Below are 20650 nucleotides of genomic sequence, written 5' to 3'. Positions count from 1 at the left end.
TGGCTCTAAACCAAGAGCTTTCAGGGCTGGACAGCTCAGCTGAAAGCCATGGACTGAGGGCACCTCTCATGCAGGGAATAGGGGGGTAGTGGTTGTGGGGTGCTGTTTTACAGGTGTGCCTAAGCCCACTGCGCTTTGGGAAAATTCAGTTCTGTGGGAAAATTCGGTGGCTCAGGTCCATCAGACTTCCCTGGCCTGGGTTGTTAGGCAAGGCAAAACATGCTTTTGTATCTGGCAGCTTTGAATCACCTTGTGACAAACAAGACCAGAAACTGGGGTTGCTTGTAAAATCACACAGAGCTGGAAGGATGGATGGGCTGCTAGATTCCACGATCGGCTTCCTCAGGGTCAAGCTGCTTGACTTCCCTGCATGTAAAGTTCTGGCTGTTGATTGACTGGCACATGCCACCTGAGGCTGAAATAAGAACTAGCTTCTGCTACCTTGCAAACACTACTGCATGGTGGTGATGCCTGGGGGTGCCCTGCCTGCAGTATCCCTGCCCAGCGGCAGCCAGCAGGAACATCTAGCAGCATCACTAGACAAAGATCACATCTTGTCTGTTTACTGTGGAGGGAAGTGTAAGGAGGCAGTTTAATGTTCAGTGAAGTCCTGTGGCCTGTATCATACTAGGGGCAGGGGGCTGGTCAGACTACATGATTGCAGTGGTCCTTTTTGACCTTGGAATCTATGAATACTCTGCATCTTTGCACAGCAGTAGCTTGCCCAGTGAGCAGTCAGTAACTTGAGCAGGCATGCAACAGCCTGCTGGAGCTCAGGTTGTAAAGCTGTCTGGGGTTCAGTATTCATAACTTGCTGAAAGTGTCCCTAGTTCCCCCTCACTGTCAGAATTTGACTGACTTCAAAATGTAGCGTAAATAAAGCTTTTGGAGGGAGGTGGGGTTGGTTGGTTGAGCATTCAGTGGGGGGAAATTTTCCCCCTCATTTAAAAAAAATAATTGACTTTGGCCTGGAGCTAGGCTTTAGAGGATCAGTGCATGGCCCTTGTTGGGAGGAAATGACTGAGGACAGTACATTAGAGGGTTTGCAGAAATTGCACCACTGTGTTTTTGGAGCTTAGCAAAGTAAAGTAGTCTTTCTAAGGAATGATGCTGTGCAAAGGGGAGCTCATTTACCTGTGCATTTAGCTGCGCCATCCTCTGAATAGTTACAAACTAGCCGTGGGGAGCATTTCAGCTCATGCAGCTAAACTCCAGCTTAAACCCCTGCAGTAGGAGGAAAATGAAGTTCTGTCTACAGGAGCTTGGCCCCTCTGCACTGAGCTGTGTAGGCAGAATATGTGCAGGTTTCATAACTCCTACTCCCGTCCTACATCCTTGCTAGCACTTGGTGTGGTTGTATCAAGCCTGGAAACAGCTGCTGTGGCTTTATTCCTCCATGCCACAGCCCTGGATGAAACAAGGGACATGGAATTCATACCTATTTAAGAACCTTACACCTAAAGCAGGATTTTTGGACAAATTAAAGAGCAACTTTGTCCCCTTGTGCATATACATTACCATGTTGCATGTAAGGAAAGGGTTATATACTAGCTTCTCAATATAGTACTTCATAGTCTTTCTGCAAGCTGAAGGTAAATACAAAGCAGCTTGTAACTCATTAGGCTTACTGAATCAGCATGACTGTGACAATAGGTCATGGTTAACAGCTGCTCTCAGGGGTAAGGAGCCGTACCCCTGCTGGCTGCTATTGGAATGGGGTGTTGGAACATAAATGGCAAGAACTTCTCACCTCAGTGAGTGTCAGGCACTTGGTCTGTATCCAGCAATGCAGCCATTCCAAAGGTGCATTTCATGGTAGGAGGTGCTTCATGAAGCTAGCTTAGCTGTTCACATAGGCTATGCACAGCACAGCCTTGGGCTACAATGCAGGCCCACTAACGAGGCCAGTAACCTAGCTGTGAATTTAGATGACCTGTATGAAAGGGAGTTTAGCGCTGCTGCTTTTCAAAAACTGGCAGTAGGGTGGCACTATAGATAACTTGTACCCTGGGACTGGCCTGTCTTACGTACTACTGGAAGACTGCATCAGGAGCCCCCTCTCCTGTAAAGGGTAGAAGTTTCCTGCCTTCACCTTTCCAATTTAAATTGAAGCTAAATTTGGCCAAATCCTAATTGCATTTACAGTAACAATCTGTGGAGCAGCTACAGCCCAGCTAAAGGGTCTGTGCTTGGTGTCATCTCCCATGGTGCATGCCATCTTTGGCTGCTGAATAACTCCAGAAAGTGCTTGTGATTAACAGTGAGGTGTCTTCCACTGTCCACCAGGCTATGGAGTTGTCTGGAGCTTCTCCCCTCCTTGGCCCATGTGCGCTGATGCTAGACTCTGTGGAATACAGCTACAGGCGTTCAGCCCTCAAAACTACTCCAAACCCATCAGCTCTCTGAGAGCAAAACACATAAAGAGACTGTTGCTGCAGTACACAACGGTTCATGGCTCACCAGGCTCCAGTCAAAACAGGCTTTCAACTGAATCGGCTCTTGCCCTTCTAACCGCGGATAGTTCCATAGCTGCAGGGCTGTTTAAAGAGGTCCCAGGTATCGTGTTACAATGCAGAAACACATCTCCTCTCCCTGTTCCCATTGTCCTATTCAAAAAATAGCAGGACTGTGAGCACTCCAGCTTCCAACACCCAGAAATCTCATGCTCAGGGAGGGCGAGGGCTTGGCTGGAGTAAGGGGGTTGGTGCTGATATAACTGACTACAGTGAGAGCTGTCCCGAAGGGAGAGAGATTGCAAGAGGGTGATAGCTTTCATGAGCTACAGCTCACTTCATCGGATGCTGTAGCTCACGAAAGGGCTCAAATTAATGCTCAAATCAATTTGTTAGTCTCTAAGGTGCCCCAAGGCCTCCTCCTCTTTTTGCGGATACAGACTAACACGGCTGTTACTCTGAAACTGTTATGTCTACACTGCGCTCCTTAACTCGGCAGAGCTGAGCTGCTGCAGCCGTGCCATTGTAGGGGGCGTTGAGTGGCTGCTCTTTCCTGGGGAGAGAGCTCTCCCGGGGACAAAATAAAACCACTTCCACCCAGGGGCGGTAGCTTTGTCGCCAGGCGAGCCGGCTTCTCATCTCCCACCAGTTGACAAGTGATTTGGTGAAAAGGGGGTCAGCAAAAAAAAAAAAAAAAACCCTCAAGTGTTAAATGGTTGAACTAACCAGCCTTTCCTTTCCATGCCCCAGGCTGCACTTGGAGTGCATCAAGGAGGGGGAGTTGGGGGTGGGGACTAGGAGAATTAGACACCCACTTCCTGCTCAGTGAGCCCCTTGAAAATTCCAGTCTACAGCTGTTTTTTCTAGGGAGTATCAAATTCACACTATGCTTGTTAAAGTGACAAGGCAGCACGAATGACAGGAGACCAGCACAGGGGAGAAAAGTATTTTCCTTCCCTATCTATGCTGGTTTCGGGCGGTGGAGGAGTTTTTTTTCTCCCCTTACCACGCATTGCTTGTGCACTGGTCATGCTGGTAGCCAAAGTCCTGGCAAAACTCTGCGGTGGCAGGTCTGCTGAGCCTCCTGGGCCCATATTGGCCCCAATCGTATCAGGGGGAGTCTGGTCTCCAGATCATCTCCCAGCACCACCACACTTCACGGCAGGCCTGTGAGGGTGGTTCCTCTGCTATCTCCCAAAAGGCTCTATGCCTCCAAGCGAAAAAGACTGCCTATGGATTCAAGCCGGCCTGAGTTACCTTTCCCCTGAGTGTCTCACTGCAGCCAGCAGCTATTCTAGGGGATCAGAGACAGGTGAAAGGCAGACCAGGGCCACTGCAGCCCCTGGGTGGGGCTTGAAATGTATTAAAGTCCCCCCTGTGCCTTGAGCTATTTGGGCTCCTTGTGAAGCATGCAGTGAAGGGAGTCTCGGTCTTTCCAGGGACGACTGTTTTTCTAGCGAGGGTGACTTTTGCTCACAGAGCTAGTGAGTTTCAGGCTATAGTGACTGATCCACCGTGCACCTGGCTCTGTGAGGCCTCCGCTGAGAAGCCTGGGAGTATGTTAGTTCCACCGCTGTGAGCCTGTTGGCATCCTGACAGCACTGCCCCTGCCCGTGCCCCAGGGGCTATTTAGGGCCACTAGTTAAAGCCCTCAGAACAGCCCTCACTCGCTGGCCTGTGCTGACACCAATCTGTGGGGCAGCACTGCTCCTAAGGGGATGTTGGCATGCCTTAGCGTCCTCCAGCGTCTGGCAGTGGAAGAGCTATGGGAGTTGTGCCTGATTAGCACTGAGGGACATCAGGCACCAGACTCAGACTCCTGCAAGGTGGGACCTTCAGAGAAATGGCCTGTCCAGTGGAAAACCTCCCCTTGCAGAGTCCTTCACCTCATCAGCACATCACGGGGAGGTAGACTGGGCCAGGAGTGTCAGGTCCTGAAGCTGCAGGGAAGGCAGTCCTGTGCAGAAGTTGAGGGCTGAGTGGCTGCCGTTAGTGTGTGCAGGAACAGGACTGCTTGTCCTAGCCAGTAACAACTGCCGGGAAAACAGGAGCTCGTTGATCCCCTGTGTGGCTTTAATCCGCCTCCCACTGCTCAAACCAAGGTGCTTATTGCAACAGCACTTCATCTTCTACTGCCTCTTCCTCTGCTGCAGCTTGGGTCCTTCTCTTCACACCCCAGGCTCACTCAGGATTGCTGAGCTTCCCTCTGGTTGGGTCCTGGTGGGGTTCTTGGGTAGGCAGTACACGAGCTGCTAGGGTGAACTAGTAGGAACAACAGCAGCCAAACTTTGGTCACCTAAAGCTCCATGATGAAATCCCAGGTCCACGATCACTCCAAACCGTCCTGGCTACAGGACCTGTGGCGTGGAGTCCTGAATCCAGCTGCTCCTCGCCCACCTGGTGCAGTGGCTCCTGAGGGTCTGTGAAAAGTGCCAACGGGGTTCAGTTGTGATAGTTCCCAGCTGGGAAGTGGTGTCGTGCGTGAGGAGCTTGCTTTCTGCATGTATTCCTCTGTGTGCTGAGCCTAACCTCTCGGAAGCATGGGGTGGGTGCTTCTCTTTAAGGGCACTAGCTCTACCATGGTACTGGGCGTTAGATGCTAATATCTCGCTGGACCTGGTGCACATCTATCTGGCTGCACCCCTAGCTGTGACCAGGCGCTCTGGGGGGGAGAGGGCTGGCACACCCCTGCTGCCCCCACGGGGGCATGAGCAGCAAAGATACAGGAATAAAGGGCAGTGGCAGAGTTAAGTCACAATAACCCTGCCTGTCCTCCTCCCCCAGCACTCCTGGGGAGCGGCTACCAATTGGAGGCCGCACGGCTAGAGCCGCGCTGCCAGCCCGCCAGGCGATCCCCTCCCGTACCCCAGGGAGTGACACCTCCAGCTCGCCAGCAAGGGGCGAGGGCAAGGTGCCCAGCCTACAGCACACAGGGGCGAGGGGGGTGCAGAGGCTCAGAGATGCTGCCAAAGGGGCACTGTGGGGGGAGCCCTGAAGGCACAGCGAGGAGAACATGCAGAGTGAAGCCTCTAGTCCTCTGGCACAGACTCGACCCTCACCCTCTGTGTTGGGCTGTGATGAAACCATTCTTGGGTGCCCTTCTCCCTGCCCGCTGGCTTGGCACACTGGATGGGGGCTGGGCAGGAACACCCCAGGACTGCTCTGACCAGGCTGGTGCTTCCACAGCTGCCCAGAGTGGCCAACTGGCCGGTTTTTCCATTGTCTTGCTGGCTGCAACGTTCCCTTTGTCCCCACCTGTAAGCCATGTGCATGCATTGAGGGGGAGGGGGCGCAAGGGGGCACCCAGCAATCATGTCAGGACCATGCACAGGTCACATGGCTGGGAGCCCTGCCCTGCAGCACCCTGGTCTTGCCCCTCAACATGCTGAAACCGTCCTCCAGCCTGCTCCGTGGTTCCCTTCAGCAGGAGCACCCGGGGTGCTGCCTGCTGGGAGCTGACCCCCAACTCCAGCAGGGCAGGGCTTGGATGCCCCTGTGAAGTATGGCATAAGCACAGGCCCTCCCTCCCAGTGCTGCAATGGCGCCAGCTGAACCGGAGTGAGAAGCACAGAGGGCGTCCGGGGCTGTGCGCCACGGACAGATGTAGGCGGGTGGGCGAGCGGCTGGCCTCAGCCCGTTACGCAATTCTAGGTAAGCGCCTTAATTACTCCATGTCCTCTTCCATGGATGAGCCGCAGCCAGTGCTATCCCTTTAACGGGATTGCCAGCCCACTAAGCCTTGCTGCAGACGTCACCAAACCCTCTTAACCTTTGCACTCCTGCCTGGCGGAGTCCTGCCTGTGCTCTGGGTCAGCAGGGGCTGGACAGCACATTGGGCCGTGGGCCGGCCAGTCACTGAGCAGAGCCACAGGGCCCTGGATGGCACCCGGCGTCGCTGACTGGGTAGGAGGCAGAGCCCATGTGATTACAGGTCCATGCACCACTCACCCTACCGCATGGCGGGGGAGGGAGCCTAGAGACGCAGGGAAAATAGTGGCACCAGGGTGGGCATCTGAACTGGGGCACAAACCAAGCGGCCCAGGGCGGGTCTGTGCATCCTCCACCTCCCCACAGTGTGTTGGGCCCAACACCTGGCAAAGCATGAGGGTGGAGGATGGGCCGGAGGGGCGCTCAGACCAGGGCCGCAATGGGACCTGGGCACATGAGCACTGCGACATGCCTGGGGCAGGTGCTCAACTTCCATCACACCTATGGTTCGTCTCCCAGCCTGCCCTGCCAATGGCCCCCGTGCTCAGCCCCGCCGGGAGTGGCCTCACTGGCAGAAAAGGGCTGCAACGGCATGGCTGTCGTCCGCCCCACCAGCCCTAGGTCTTCAGCGGACTTGGCAAGGGGGCCCAGTGGCCTGACCCTGGACCACAGGGAGCAACTCTACCTGGCTCCCAGCACCCAGGATTTATTTGTCTCCCAAAAGCCCCCGGGGACTGACTGAGGGACCTGAGGACAGATGGTGGCAGGGACCATTTTGCCAGGCCCTTTCCAGCCCAGCCCCAGGGCACGGTGCCCGCACTGCACCGGGCTGGGCCACAGGCCATGTGGCAGCAGTGGGAGGCGGCCAGAGCGGGGACACAGTGTCCACGAAGCAGCAGAGTGCTAATAGCAACCCCCAGCCCTGCGGCAAAGCAGGACATGGCCCCCCTCCCTGCTCCATGGCACAGTTCATGTGTAGCTCCCCAGCCCCTACGGGCTCACAGCTGAAACTACGCCCTGACGTACCGTTCTAGGAGGGTTATGGGTGAAAAGGGATTTTTTTTCTATAGCTGCATGCACCCGTTCCGGAGGCCCCAGCCATTGCAAAGCTGGCCCATCAGCCCAGCGCCAGCCCACACGCCTCCCACCCCCCCCCCCCCCCCCCGGCGTCCCAAGTAATTGTGGGCAGCTTCAGCAGGTCAGATTCACCGGGCCCTACACGACACCTGCTGCTCGAACTGCCCACATGCCCCATCTGCACTTCTGGTGCCCCCCCACCCCAGTCCTGACTGCTTGGGCCCTTAGCCCCATGGAGCAGGGCAAAGGGCCTGCACTGGGATCCACGGTGCTCTGCCTTGTGGGGAAAGGTGCAGAGGAAGAGAGACCTGCAGGCAGGGCCTGGCCCTGGTGGTACACTTCATGCTAGGTGCAGGGACATAATGGACTCGGAGCGAACACTGGGAAACGCCACAGTTCACAGCTGCACAATTACCACATGTGGCCCCTTGCATGAGCTGGCGGGCCGGTCACTCCGCTCAGCCAGCGTTTCGCTGCAGGCGTTTACACGGGCCTCGGGTACACTTAGGTCGCGGTCAGTGACGGTTTTTTCTTTACAGACCGGCTAGACCTGATGTTTTGTTTGGTTTTTTTAAATTAAAGCTGAGATTCTGATGCAAATGCCATGATCAGACCAGCTGGGTGAGGTCAGAGCCTTTACTGGCCCAACGCCTGCTGGTGACAGGGCCTAGCCTCCGAGGGACACAGCTCGTGCTCAGGTCGGCTTGGCAATGTCCCCAGCAGAAGCTGGGCCAATAAAGGCTGTTACCTCCCCCACCCACCCAGCCCTAGGCTGTCCGGGACTCCAGGGCTCCAGCACCCCCATGCTTGCGGCATGGCAGAACGCGCAGGGGTACACACAGACCAGCGCATGTAGCTCTCATACCTCTAGCACCATGGTGCTGACCTCCCGTGGTCCCAGCCCCAATGACACTGGCCCCCCTGGGCCCCAACTGCTGCCTTGGTTTCTGTGAGCTGAAAGCCCTCCCAGCGTTTCGCAGGGACATGGGCCCCTGGAGCAATTTAATGCTTTAGAAATGAAATGCCAAGCTAAGGGATCTGGGCAGCTATTAGGGCAAGAATGCCATGTGTTTGCCAAACTACGCTCAATAAACCCTTGAACCTGGGCCAGACCAGCTGCTTCCAGTCCTACAGTTTCAGCTGGGCTTCCAGTCTAAATCTCTGCAAAATTACCAGCGGGTAGGGGTTGGAGGGATGAGTAGCCGAACCTCTCACCTGCTTCAGTGGGAGGCCCAGCTGTGCAGCAGGCTCATTGCAGTCAGATACCCAATTCCCGTCACAGGTAGCTGTTAAAAAGAAGCTGGTCCAACCCAGAGGTGGCTGCATTTTGTGGTGCAGGGAGCACTTCCTGTGTACAAGCGTGCGGTTTATTGAGAGGCCTTGCTACCGCAGTCGCCACCAAGCGAGCTAGCTTTAGGCAAGCTATGCTCTATTGTCTCCTTGACTAAGGTAAGAGAAGGGCATGACTTGTCCCAACTGACAGACCTAAGATCTTCTGCCTCCCAGCTCTGTGCCTGTCTGTCAGCCCGTCCCTGGGGATTGCTGGCTGGAGGGGCCACCAGCATTTATCTGCAGGGAGATAGCTTGCATAATCTGCAAACACACCTTTGTATGTCCCCCAACCCCTTCCCCCCTTCACCTGAAAACCCCTCTAACAGGCCATTTGCAGCACTTGCCACAAGTTCCTCTCCTCCCACTCCATCCTGGAGCCCCTCACCCTGGCCTCTAGCCTCTCCACTCTGTGGAAAGAACTCTCCCTGAGGCTACTGATAGCTCTAGTCCAGCCTCTTGCTCCTTGCCCTCTGTGGCAGGAGAGAGACTCGCTCATACCTCCCCCCCCCCCCCCCCGAGACATTGCCCTCCCTGGCTCCTGTCACTCTTGGTTCTCCTTGCTCTGCAAACTCTCCCCCCGCCCCGCCCCGCCCCACCCCCAGTTGCAGGCTCCTCATCTGCTCTCCTGCGGGGTCCTCTTCTCGCTGCAGCCTCTTCCCCCATCCAGCCCTACATCCGAATTTGGCCCCATGTCCCGTCCTGCCTGCCTCACCGTCAGCATGGCCCAAGCCCATCTGCAGGTCTCTCCTACTCCCCATCCCACTCTGTCATTGCCAGAGCCCTCATCTGCCTTGTGCTCAGGCCCATATCAGGTGGGCGGCCTGCAGCACCCTCCCTTACCCCATGCGACAGTCAAATCCAGCTCCTTTTGCCACAAGGGTCCAGTGTGCAGCTTCCAGATGGTAAATACTCCAGCCTGTGTTACTGCAGCCTCCCCACCAGCCCCAGAGCCTGTGCTTGGTACAAGGCACGGCAGTCACCTCCCTGCCCCATTGATCTGATCACTTCACCCCTGTCCCTGGCTCCCTGCTCACACCTCATTATGCTCAGCTCCACAGCCCTATGTACGCCCCCAGCCCCTGTTCTGCCAGCACTACCAGCCCTTCCCCGTTTCAGCTGCTTCATTCTGCCCACAGTGACCCGGGCGTCTCCGTCCAGGCCCCCCCAGTCCATGGACCCTCCTCCCTAGTCATGCTCGGCCACTCCCCTCTGCTCCTGAGAGCCCTCCTGGAGCCCCTCGGCTCCTCCAGCCACCAGAGACAATGTGGATATGTTCCCCCCCCCTCCCCTTACTGATAGTGATGGAGTGAAAGGAAGGGGAAGCACAGGACCCCATGGTGCTAAAAGCAGAGGGGAGCTGTCCCTGGCTCGGCTACACTGTGCCCCCTCCATGAGGGCAGAGGTTTAGCACTGGGCAGGTTCTGGGCCAGCTTTCAGACTTCTCAGATCCCCCAGCCCTGCTTTCTGCTTCTCTTGCTCCAGCCACATTCCCAGCCAACACCCCTTCCACGCCCCAAGCCAAGGACACAGAACTAACACCTCAGCACATGGAGCTGTAGCAGATGGGTCAATTCGAGCTGTACCCAGGGCCCTCCAGGCTTGGACAGGGGAGTGGGATCAAAACCTGTCCATGTTCCAAACCTGCTGTAAGACCACTTCCCTTTAGGCATCTCTGTCCCCACTCAGATCCAGCCCTGCTCTGCCTCTGCCCGGAAGGGCCGGCCACAGCCTCCTCAGGGAGCAGCTGAAGCCCTTGAGAATCCGGCTGTTCTTCTGAATTCACATGGCCCAGCCCTTCTCTTCCACACAGGCCCCCTTCCGGCTAGGCAGAAGGGTGCTCAAATGGAAGTTACAAGAGCAGCACGTTCTGCACCCATTCCCCCCGTCTCCTTCTGTTTCACACCTCTGCGTGACCAGGACTGACTGAGAGCGGAGTTCCAGCTGGGGTCTGCAGGTCAAGGGCTCTCAGGCTCCTTTGCTGTTGCCTGAGAGCCTGCCATGCTTGTCCTAGGCAGGTGGGCAACGGTCCTTGGAAATGAGTGGTGCCTCCGGAATCCGCCAGGCACATTCTGCTCGTGCCGTGCTGGACGTGGGGCCAGGCACATTTTCTTAGGAGCAGCCCGGCTCTGCCGCCATGCAGGGGTGATTAGCTTGGTCACACGACCCCTTTGGAACGTGGGGATCCTGCCAGGAACGTCCAGCTGAGGCAAGGTCCCTGCCCGCCTCGCAAGCCCAAAGCCATGGGGCTCCTGGTTTCAGCCTTGCCTATGGTCACCTGCAGGAGGCGCACTGCTGGCAGGTCTGGTTGTGAGCATGGGGCAACAGCCAGGGGATGGGGGGCAGGTTTTGCTACAAACAGCAAATGTCACCCAAGCTCTGTGGGAGTGCGGTGGACAGGGGAGAGCGGGGATGGGCAGAAAGAAAAAGCAACCCTCGTATATTTGTGATTGTCTCTTAAAAAGATTTATTCTCTCTCCTTGCCTGACTGGCCCCGGGCAGGGAGAGCGCAGGTTGTGTATATATATATTTATATATATATATATAAAAAACAAGGAGCTTGGTAATAATGTACACTTTACAGAAGGGCAGAATCAGGAAGACTGAAATTAAACCCAACACAGCAACTCCAACGGAAACAAGAGCTAGAACATCAACGCCCCGCTGGGCCCCCTGCTCACAGTGCTCCGGCGTGGGGGAGTAACTCCGAACAGACGCTGCTACAAGGGACAGGACTGCAGCGTGCTACCCAGCCGACCACCCCCCTCCCCTGCAGCAGGAGCCCACCAGGAACATTGAAACTGTCAAACCCCAAACTACGGGTTACACCGCAGCTTTAATTACCACCTATGGGCAGGCGGAAGCCAAGTGGCACTTCCGAAAGGGGGGCTGGGAAACCCTTTGCCCACAATGGTTGGCAGCAGCTGGGCACAGGGCGCTGAATTGTCCCCGCAGCTCAAACCCTCCCATTTTCAACATGCCAGAGCCCTCTCTGCCAGCCCCACCGCCGAGCAGCTGGGCCAGGGGCTGGCACTGCCCAGCCCCAGGCGTGCCTTGGCCCAGCAAGGCTGCCTGATGGTCTCCCAGCTGCCAGAGCCAAGGTGCCAGGCAGCTGGGGAGCAGGCTGGCGATGCCACCCCAAGGTACCAGGAAGAGACCAACCCCCAGCCCCACCATAAGGAACCTGAAGCCATCTGACCCCCTCGTTGGTACCAACACACACAAATAGGTCCCCGCCCCCCGCTGGGAATTGGGCTCCATGGGGCCCAGGTGGCTCTGCATGTCACTTCATGCCAGCAGCTTGGGAGACCCTTGCCCAGCCACAGGCAGAGCGAAAGGCTCGGCCCAAGACTCCCCGAGGGATGGGGCTCTGCCTCCTATGTCCCCCAGGCAGGCAGTTCCCACCCTCGAAGCCAATCCGAACCTCCCTATCCTACCAGGCCCTAGGAAACCCACCTAGGCCCCATGCCATTACACCAGACAGGTGACCAGAGGGCAGCTGCTCTGGGTGGTGGCAAGTGGATTCTCTGCTCTGGCCGCAGCTGAGCTGTGTGTCCCCTGGAGGTGCTGGGGGGCACCGCAGCATTTCCCAGCCTCCTACTCCCGAGAACCCTGGGAAAGACCGCCCCACCCTCGGCCCTTTGGCTGAGCCCTGCGGGAGATGAGGGAGGCTAGGCTGGCCCCTCCCATGCAGCAGACAGAGCCTGGCTGTAAGCGGAGCAAGCACCCAGGTTCCTTTGACAGACAAAAGGAAAAGGTTAAAAGAATCAGTCCAATGAAGGGCGGCTGCGGGAGGGGGCAGGGCTGCGCGGACACACTGCCTTCATTGGACACCAGGGCCGACACACTCAACAGTGGCTCCTCTTTGATTGCACACGGGGGGAGGAGGGGCTCCTCCCACAGGGAAAGAAACAAAAACCAAAACAACAGCTTTCAAACAATTCCTTTTTACAGTATGTACAGCGCCCGCGGGCGGCGCACAGCCCGGGACAACGGCGACACACAGCTCGCCAGACACTGCACAGCGCAGAGCCAGAACGCCCAGCGGCTCTGGGCCAGGCTGGGGGTGAGCCAACAGCGGGGAGCGAGCCAGCCCCTGCTCTGCTGGGGGACCTCCCACGCCTCGACGGGTGGAAATAGGCCGGTGGGGATCAGCTTCGAGTGGCTGCTAACTCCTGGAGATCAGCCCCTCGCGGCAGCACCTGGGCTGTGCAGCAGCACCATGCTGCCCGTAGGCCAGGGAGCACATCACAGCACATCAGCAAGGCCAGCTGAGGGGGGAGGGCAAGGACCAGTTCAGCTAATGGAGCCTGGCAAAGCATGAACAGTCCTACAGCTACTGCCTACGTCCATGGGGTGGGGGGGTTCACAGCACACACACCCCGGCTCCCTCCCGCCCAGAGGCCGGGGGACGCGCCCAGCCGCGTCAGACCCACTGCTCCACGCTCTCACCTCCCACGCCCCTCACAGCTCAGAAATCCGAAATTAAAAACCCACCAAATGAACTGGAGTTTGGCGCGCCCAAGGCAGAGGCCCCTGCAGCAGCCGGGCAGAGATGCAGGGGCCACCACCGGCTGCTTCCCTAGCCCAGAGCAGACCCGCCCCCCATCTGCACAGACTGGCCAGCCTCCGGAGGAGACAACTCCATCCAGGGTTGGAAGAGCTTCCCGTCCCCCCAGCCCCAGGTGCGGTGCCGAGAGCAGGCCTAGCACGCCCCCGCCAGTGCTCGCACGCGTGCACTGACGACTATGCAAACGTGGGGGGCCCTAGGTCTGTGCTGGGAGGAACGGCCACGCAGCCGGTCAACCCTGCAGGTGGAGCGGGGGGGCAGAACGCTCACAGGACTCAGAGGGAGAGCCCACCCAAGGGCCTTGTTTGTGACAAACTGGGGTTAGCCTGAGCCATGGCAACCCATGCCCCCTGCCAGCAGGGAAGGCGGGGCGGGGGGATGGCAGCTGCCAGTGCAGCGGGTCTGAGGAAGATGAGTGGAAAGGAGGCAGAAGAGACAGGGCTGGCAGGGGCACTGGGAGCCTGAGGGGAAAACCCCTAGCAGCAGAGCACCCGGAGGGGGCAGAACAGATTCTTAGCCGGTGACTCCTGTTCACCCCACAGCTGGACTAGTCTGGGCACCCAGCACCTCTCTGCGCTGCCTGAACACTGACAAACCTGCTTAATACAGGGCATGGCACTGTGGGCACCGGCCGAGTACACAGCTGAAGTGTGAACCCGCCACCCGCTGCACTGATAAGCCCCCTCCTCCCCTGTGCTGCACTGACGCCCCCCCAGGCTGCACTGACGCACGCTCACCCCCCGCTGCACTGACATGTGCTCTCTTCCCCATGCTGCAGATGCTACTTGTCCCCCACTGTGCACCGAGCCCACCCCCACACTGCACTGACATGTCCATGGGCACGCGCGCTCGCTCGCTCACCAGAGACACGCACCCGTCCCGCTGCACTGAACCATCCACCCACGCTCCTCGCTGGTACCTGATCAGCACTACTACAAATGAAAAGAGACCTAAACTTTCTTCCCTGGGACTGCGACTCTGGGTCCAGGCAACTCGACTGTAGCGATCTGGGCTGCACTCCCATGGAGCCAAGTGCAGCTGGCGGGAGGGCTGCGTGCTGAGCAGGCCCGGCTGGTGCTCCCTCCCCACCCCGTGTCCTGTGCTGCTCAGACCCTCGCGAAGCAGTGACCTCCAAAGGGACACTGAATCAAATCCACCGGAAACCCTCGGTGCTTCCATTGCCTCTTCATATGCACCAGGCAGGCAGGTCGCTTCCCTTCCCAGGGACGGTGGGCAGTAGAATAAATATTCCTGTAGGTTCCAGCTCCCCGGCTCACAAGGAAAGGGGCGTGGAGGGGGCGGGGACCCGCGTGTCCCATCGGGAAGAGGAAAGTCTGCCTCAGATTAGGGCAGGAACGTCAAACAGAACAATTAACACCATTCAACTGATGTCTAATGGAATTTCCAGCGCTTCCTCATGTGAGCCAGTCACATGACTTGGTACAGACCCCTTTATCCAATCACAGCGCGTCCTGCCAGAAAAATCAAAGCAGAAATCACTCCGGTGCCCATGCTGCTACATCCACCAAGGGGCGCCCCAGCCGCAGGAACCAGGACACGGTTCTTCCTCCTTCCCTTCTCCTGTGGCAGCTGCAGTGTCCCAGGACCCAGAGGGGTGGGCAAAGCAAACAGCCGCTGCTCACACAGGCCCTGTAACAGTGTTTACTTAGCAGTCGGGAACAGCTGTCCAGGGAACTCTCAGGCGGGGCTAGCAGGGGCCGCGGGTCGGGAGTGAGGGGCACCGGCAGAGCAAAGGACCTAGGACAGCCCCTGCCCACACTTTGCCTGGTTCTACCCCCCTGCCCCGCCCCTCTGATTTGGAGGCTCCACTGCGATGTTATGTTTGTCCAGAGGCTGGAGGCTCTCCCCCCGCTCCCATGCCCTGGGCCTTTCTCTCCCCACACCCCCTTTGCAGGCGTGGCGCAGCAGCCTTACCATTCTCACCTCCTGGGAGGCGGATACAAGGAGGGAGCGGAGCCCTGCTGGCTGGCCACGATGGCTGTCGAAGAGAGACCTGCAGCGAGAAGAAGAGCCAGAAGGTGACCTGGTGCCTACAGCGGTGCCATGGGAAGGTGGCAGCTCTGGGACGGTGCCAGGGGGGGAGCTGGCAGCTCAGCCACCCTCCCGTCATCGCCACTTGCTCTGAACTGTGCTTGAGGATGGGGACGGCTCTGGGGCGGAGCAGAGAGCAGCCCCCTGCCTGCTTCAGCCCTGGGCTGGCAGGGCCCCGCACTAGGAGCTATTCACCATGTGCATCCAGGGGAGGTCTGTGCTACTGCATTCCCCAGCTCAATGTCAGCCCCATGCGCTGCTTCACGGAGATCAACCAGGCGGGGGCGCTCTCCCACTGCTTCTATCTGCATACCCCACTGCCCTAGCTGCAGCTCCACTCAGCCATGCCCACTAACACCCACTGCCCCACCCCGGTATTCCCAGCTTTCCATCCTCCCTCCAGCCCATCTCGTCTCCGGGCTCCACCCCGGGGCAGACATGCCGGCTTGCCTCCCCATCCCGCTGGGAGCCGCGCCGCAACTCCAGTCCAGCAGGGGCTGCCCATGCCACCGCACGAGACGGACAGGCTGCTCTCACCTGTTGCATAGGGCAGGTTGTACTGGGCTGGCAGCAGAGAGTACCCCAGGTGGTGGTGGTGGTGGTGTGTTGACATCAGGCGTTGGGAAGGGGAGGTCCGGGGCCGATCTACGCTCCTCTCTCCACCTGCTGCTCCCCCAACGCTGCTGCAGCCTCCACCCCCAGCTACCACCCCGCAGCCGCCACGCTCCCTCTCTTGAGACGCCTTCTCGCTGATCTGGAGAGGAGAGCACAGACCCCGGTGAGGAGGGCAGGGGAACCCAGACCGGGGAAGCCGGCAGCGGCAGGACTCCCGGCCAGTGAGATCAGAAGGGCCGGCACAGCGGACAGGGCACCCTGGGGGAGACGATTCCAACCAGCCATGCTGGAGCAGCCAATGCTGAGTCCAGGGCCAAAAGCACGGCCAAGCCGGCAGCCAAACCCCTCTCCAGGGCTCTCCCTGACAATGTGGCCAGGCTCAGCCAGCTCACTCAACCCGGGGCACGGCCTGGCCCATGCCGCGTCAGGGAGACCCCCCACACAAGGACTCATTTGGGGCACTTCTCTCAAAGATCCCGCTGCGCTGCCAGGGGGCACTGGGGGCTGCCAGTCCACTGGGCACTTGTCTCAGCAGAGCCCAGTGTTTTGGCCCAACAGAGACAATTCTATTCTTCCCCAAAAGAGCCCCCTACTCAAGCACAGTATTCTCCACTTCCTGTCCGACAGGTTCATGCCACGGGCTGTGCAGTGAGGTGGGTGGCTCCCCCCAGTGGCAGGGGAAGGGGTTGCAGGTGGGCCATATAGCGCCATGGCAAAGGCACATTTGGCAGGTTGCACTAATGCAGCTCCCACCTGCCCTCCATTCACCGGTTGGCTTGTAGGCCCCAGCAAGCCCGTCCCTAGGAGGTAAATGACTCCAACCCGCAGCCCCTGTGGGACAAGTCGCGGGAGAAGCCTCTGGCCTGCGCTGCACCAAAGGAACGTCTCCCCGTGTCTTCCAGGAGGAATCCACAAACCTGGGCATTCCCAGGGACTCCCAGCCCCAGGCCCAGCCTCCTCCAGGGCCAGAGGGGAAGCCATGCCTGGTGGTTAGTGCACGGCACAAAGTAGCCCCGTCACTGACTAACTAGGTGACCTGGGCCTTGGTTTCCGCCCTGCAGGCTGGGGTTACGGCCCAGGGTGCCAGAGGCCAGCACATGCAGCGCTGGGGTCCCAGGCTTTCCAGGGGTCCCCCGTGGCGTGTCTGGGACAGGCTGTGCCAGAGTAACTCCCCATAAGCACCCCCCACAGCTGGGCCAGGAGTAAGCACTGAATGGGGGTCTCACTCTCAGGGCAGCTGCAGGCAGAAGCGCTTGGACCCCTGTTCCCATCAGGCCCCCAGCCCAGGGAAGCCCCGTCCCACCCTCACCGTGGGAGACTTGCTCTTGTAGTGGCTGGCATGCTGCTGCAGGATGTCCAGGGCCTTGGACTCTGAGCTGGGTTTGCAGCTCACGCTGGGGCTGGCTCGCGCCTTGTCACCGTCCTCACTCCCAGAGGCCTTGCTGCCATATGGGGAGAAGGAATAGCTGGAGGGCAGGTAGGATCCTGTGGGGGAGAGGCCAGTCAGAGTCTGGGGGAGGGAACGCCAGCACCAGCCCCCCCACAGGCCTCCCACCCCCAGGCTGTCTGCTGGGCAGGGCGCTCCTGCCATCTGAGCTCAGGCTGACAGCAGCACGCGGCACTGCGCCAAGGCAGAGAATCAGGCACACGGGCTCAGCAGAGACGCTCCCCCAGGCCACCTGTAACTAGGACCATGAGCCAGCATGGCCCTCCTGCGCCCAGGGATGTCTGCCCACCCAGCTAGCGGGCCGGCTGACAGCTGGAGGACCAGCCTGCAGCCCCTGCCCTGCAGCACATGCGGTGCTACCGAGGGCTGCTGCACCATCACTCTGCCACCCTGCTACTGGGGCTGGGCCAAGGACTCCCTGGAGAAGGGCCGAAGCCCGTCCTGCGCCAGCATTCACTTCTGCAGCCATTCCAGCCAGATGCAATCCGCCTCTTCCCGCCCTGCCCTGAGCTGCCGGTCTGTTCCTGCGCACGGGGAGCAGCAGCTGTCGGGAGCCCTGCCAAGCTCAGCCGTTGGGGACCTCCCAGAGGCACCAGTCTGAGGCTGTGGTGGCTGGTTTATTGTGGTGGGACTGCAGTACAAGCACCACTCAGCTCGCTGCACCCAGCCCCTCAATGGTTGACTCAGGCCCCGAGACACACGCCCAGGGCAGGGGAGGAGACGCAAGCCTCCCCCATGGGGTGAGCTCTCCCCGGCCTGCTGCCTAATCTACTCCTCTGGCTGGGCCTGGGGCCAGCCGGTAGCCCCCAGCCCAGCGGCTGCGCCCATACCTGGGTAGTTCTGCATCATGACGGTTGGCATGCCCCGGTAGCTGGGGTGGTTGGGGTCGTACGACTGGCTGTAGGAGTAGCCGTGCATGTAGGGGATGTAGGACTGATGCTGGGTGAGGGGCGAAGACACGGGGACGTGGACGCTGGGTCTGGGGTCTTTCCCCACCATGCGGGACTCCTCGGGGGACGTCAGTTTGCATTCAGAGCTTGTGCTCTCCTTCCCATCCTCCTTAGGGCCGGCCTCTTTGCTTCGGCTCCTTTCTTCCTTCAACTTCCTGTCCCTCTCCTCTTTCCACCTCTCGTCCTCGCTCTTGAGCTCCGAGTACTTGGCAGGATAAACATAGGTCCACATCCTGGGCTCCGCTTCCTGCGTCAACCAAAGAGCTCGTCAGAGTCACTGCATCCCAGCGCTGCACCGTGCGGCCGTGGCCCCGGCATTCGCCACCATGCTGCTCCCCCGGGTGAGCCAGACGGCAACGGGCACCGCAGGCTGCGGGCCAGACGGTGACTAGGGAAGGTGGCTGTGGCCTCTCCGAGCCAGCGTCTCCCCCCACTCCCAGCAAAGCGCTTTGCCACTCACACTACCATCAGCAAAATGACAGGCCTGGCACCAAGGGCAACCACAGCTCCCTCTCACTTCAAGAGCCACTGACCCACCACGGAGGGTGGGCATCCAATGCTCTCCCCCCACAACATGTCCGGTGCCTGCTGGCCTGAAAAGTGATAGGAGCCTTAAAGGGCAAGGGAGCAGAAGGTGAGGCAGAAGAGGGGAGCGGAGAGTGGGCGTGGAAGGAGAATGCCCCACCAGCCTTGTCCGTCTCCCCCAGAGGGCAGATGACTCTGACGGCTTCTCTCCAGTCCCATGTCCCAATTCCGACCTCACCAGCCCTTTGGGGCTCAGGTGGCCAGCGTAGCATGCAGCCCCGCAGGGGACCCGGCCGTTCCTGCCCTGGCACTAGTCTGTTGGCACCCGTGGCCCCCAGCCCATCCTCAGGGACCGCACAGGTTTGCTTTGCTGATCCAGCTAGCAGTTCCCATGGTCCTTGGCCAGCTGCTTTTCCGATGTAAATCCAGCTGGGACCAAGCTTGTGGCAACAATTCAAATCAGAGGGGAGTGAACATAAGAACGGCCATACAGGGTCAGACGAAAGTCCATCTAGCCCAGTATCCTGTCTTCTGACAGTGGCCAATGCCAGGTGCCCCAGAAGGAGTGAACAGAACAGGTAATCATCCAGTGATCCATCCCATCGCCAATTCCCAGCTTCTGGCAAACAGAGGCTAGGGACACCATCCCTGCCCATCCTGGCTAATAGCCATTGATGGACCTATCCTCTGTAAACTTATCTAGTTCTTTTTTGAGAACTGTTACAGTCTTGGCCTTTACAACATCCTCTGGCAAAGAGTTCCACAGGTTGACTGTGTGTTGTGTGAAGAAATATTTCCTTTAGTTTGTTTTAAACCTGCTGCCCATTAATTTCATTTGGTGACCCCTAGTTCTTGTGTTATGAGGAGGAGTAAATAACACTTCCTTATTTACTTTCTCCACACCAGTCATGCTATTATAAACCTATATTATATTCCCCTTTAGTCATCTCTTTTCCAAGCTGAAGAGTTCCAGTCTTGTTAATCTCTCCTCATATGGAAGCTGTTCTATGCCCCTAATCATTTTTGTTGCCCCTTTCTGAACCTTTTCCAATTTCAATATATCTTTTTTGAGATGGGGTGACCACATCTGCATGCAATATTCAAGGTGTGGGTGTACCATGGATTTATATAGAAGCCATATGATATTTTCTGTCTTATTATCTACCCCTTTTTCCTAATGATTCGCAACATCCTGTTTGCTTTTTTGACTGCTGCTGCATATTGAATGGATGTTTTCAGAGAACTATCCACAATGACTCCAAGATCTCTTTCTTGAGTGGTAACAGCTAATTTAGACCCCATCATTTTATATGTAGACTTGGGATTATGTTTTCCAATGTGCATTACTTTGCATTTATCAACATTGAATTTCATGTGCCATTTTCTTGCCCAGTACCCAGTTTTGTGAGATCCCTTTGTAACTCTTTGCAATCTGTTTTGGACTTAACTATCTTGAGTAGTTTTGTATCATCTCCAAATTTTGCCACCTCACTATTTACCCCTTTTTCCAGATCATTTATGACTATGTTGACAGCCCTTGCCCCAATACAGAGCCCTGTGGGACACCCCTATTTAACTCTCTCCATTGTGAAAACTAACCAGGTATTCCTACCCTTCATTTCCTGTCTTTTAACCAGCTACTGATCGGCGAGAGGACCTTCCCTCTTATCCCATGACAGCTTATTTTGCTTAAGAGCCTTTGGTGAGGGACCTTGTCAAAAGCTTCTGAAAATATAAGTACACTATTTCTACTGGATCACCCTTGTCCACATGCTTGTTGACCCCCTCAAAGAATTTTAGGAGATTGGTGAGGTATGATTTCCCCTTACAAAAACCACGTTGTTCTTTACTGTAGTTTCAATCAATTTGCCCAGTACTGAAGTTAGGCTTACTGGCCTGTAACTGCCGGGGTCACCTCTGGAGC

The 20650-nt window shown here is 57.7% G+C and overlaps 1 protein-coding gene across 5 annotated transcripts in view; it reads right to left on the bottom strand.

Annotated features, from left to right (window-relative positions):
- Positions 1–11010: 11010 nt before the first annotated feature.
- ZNF609 (zinc finger protein 609) overlaps positions 11011–20650 on the bottom strand; it is a 121621-nt gene continuing 111981 nt past the window's right edge. For 4 of the 5 annotated variants that reach the window (XM_073363228.1, XM_073363232.1, XM_073363229.1 and 1 more), the window contains 5 exons: positions 18082–18448; positions 17114–17289; positions 15727–15943; positions 15073–15151; positions 11011–14609 (listed from right to left, as the gene is read on the bottom strand). In XM_073363228.1, coding sequence (XP_073219329.1) covers positions 15078–15151; positions 15727–15943; positions 17114–17289; positions 18082–18448 — 834 coding nt within the window. In that variant the 3' untranslated portion in view covers positions 11011–14609; positions 15073–15077. Of the gene's footprint in view, positions 14610–15072; positions 15152–15726; positions 15944–17113; positions 17290–18081; positions 18449–20650 lie in introns of those variants that run through there. The other variant, XM_073363231.1, reaches the window with a different exon arrangement.

The sequence above is a fragment of the Lepidochelys kempii genome, chromosome 10 (genome assembly GCF_965140265.1).
Source record: "Lepidochelys kempii isolate rLepKem1 chromosome 10, rLepKem1.hap2, whole genome shotgun sequence".
Classification (NCBI taxonomy): Eukaryota; Metazoa; Chordata; order Testudines; family Cheloniidae; genus Lepidochelys; species Lepidochelys kempii.
Note: the sequence above shows the minus strand (reverse complement) of the source record. Positions and strands in the feature narration are given on the sequence as shown.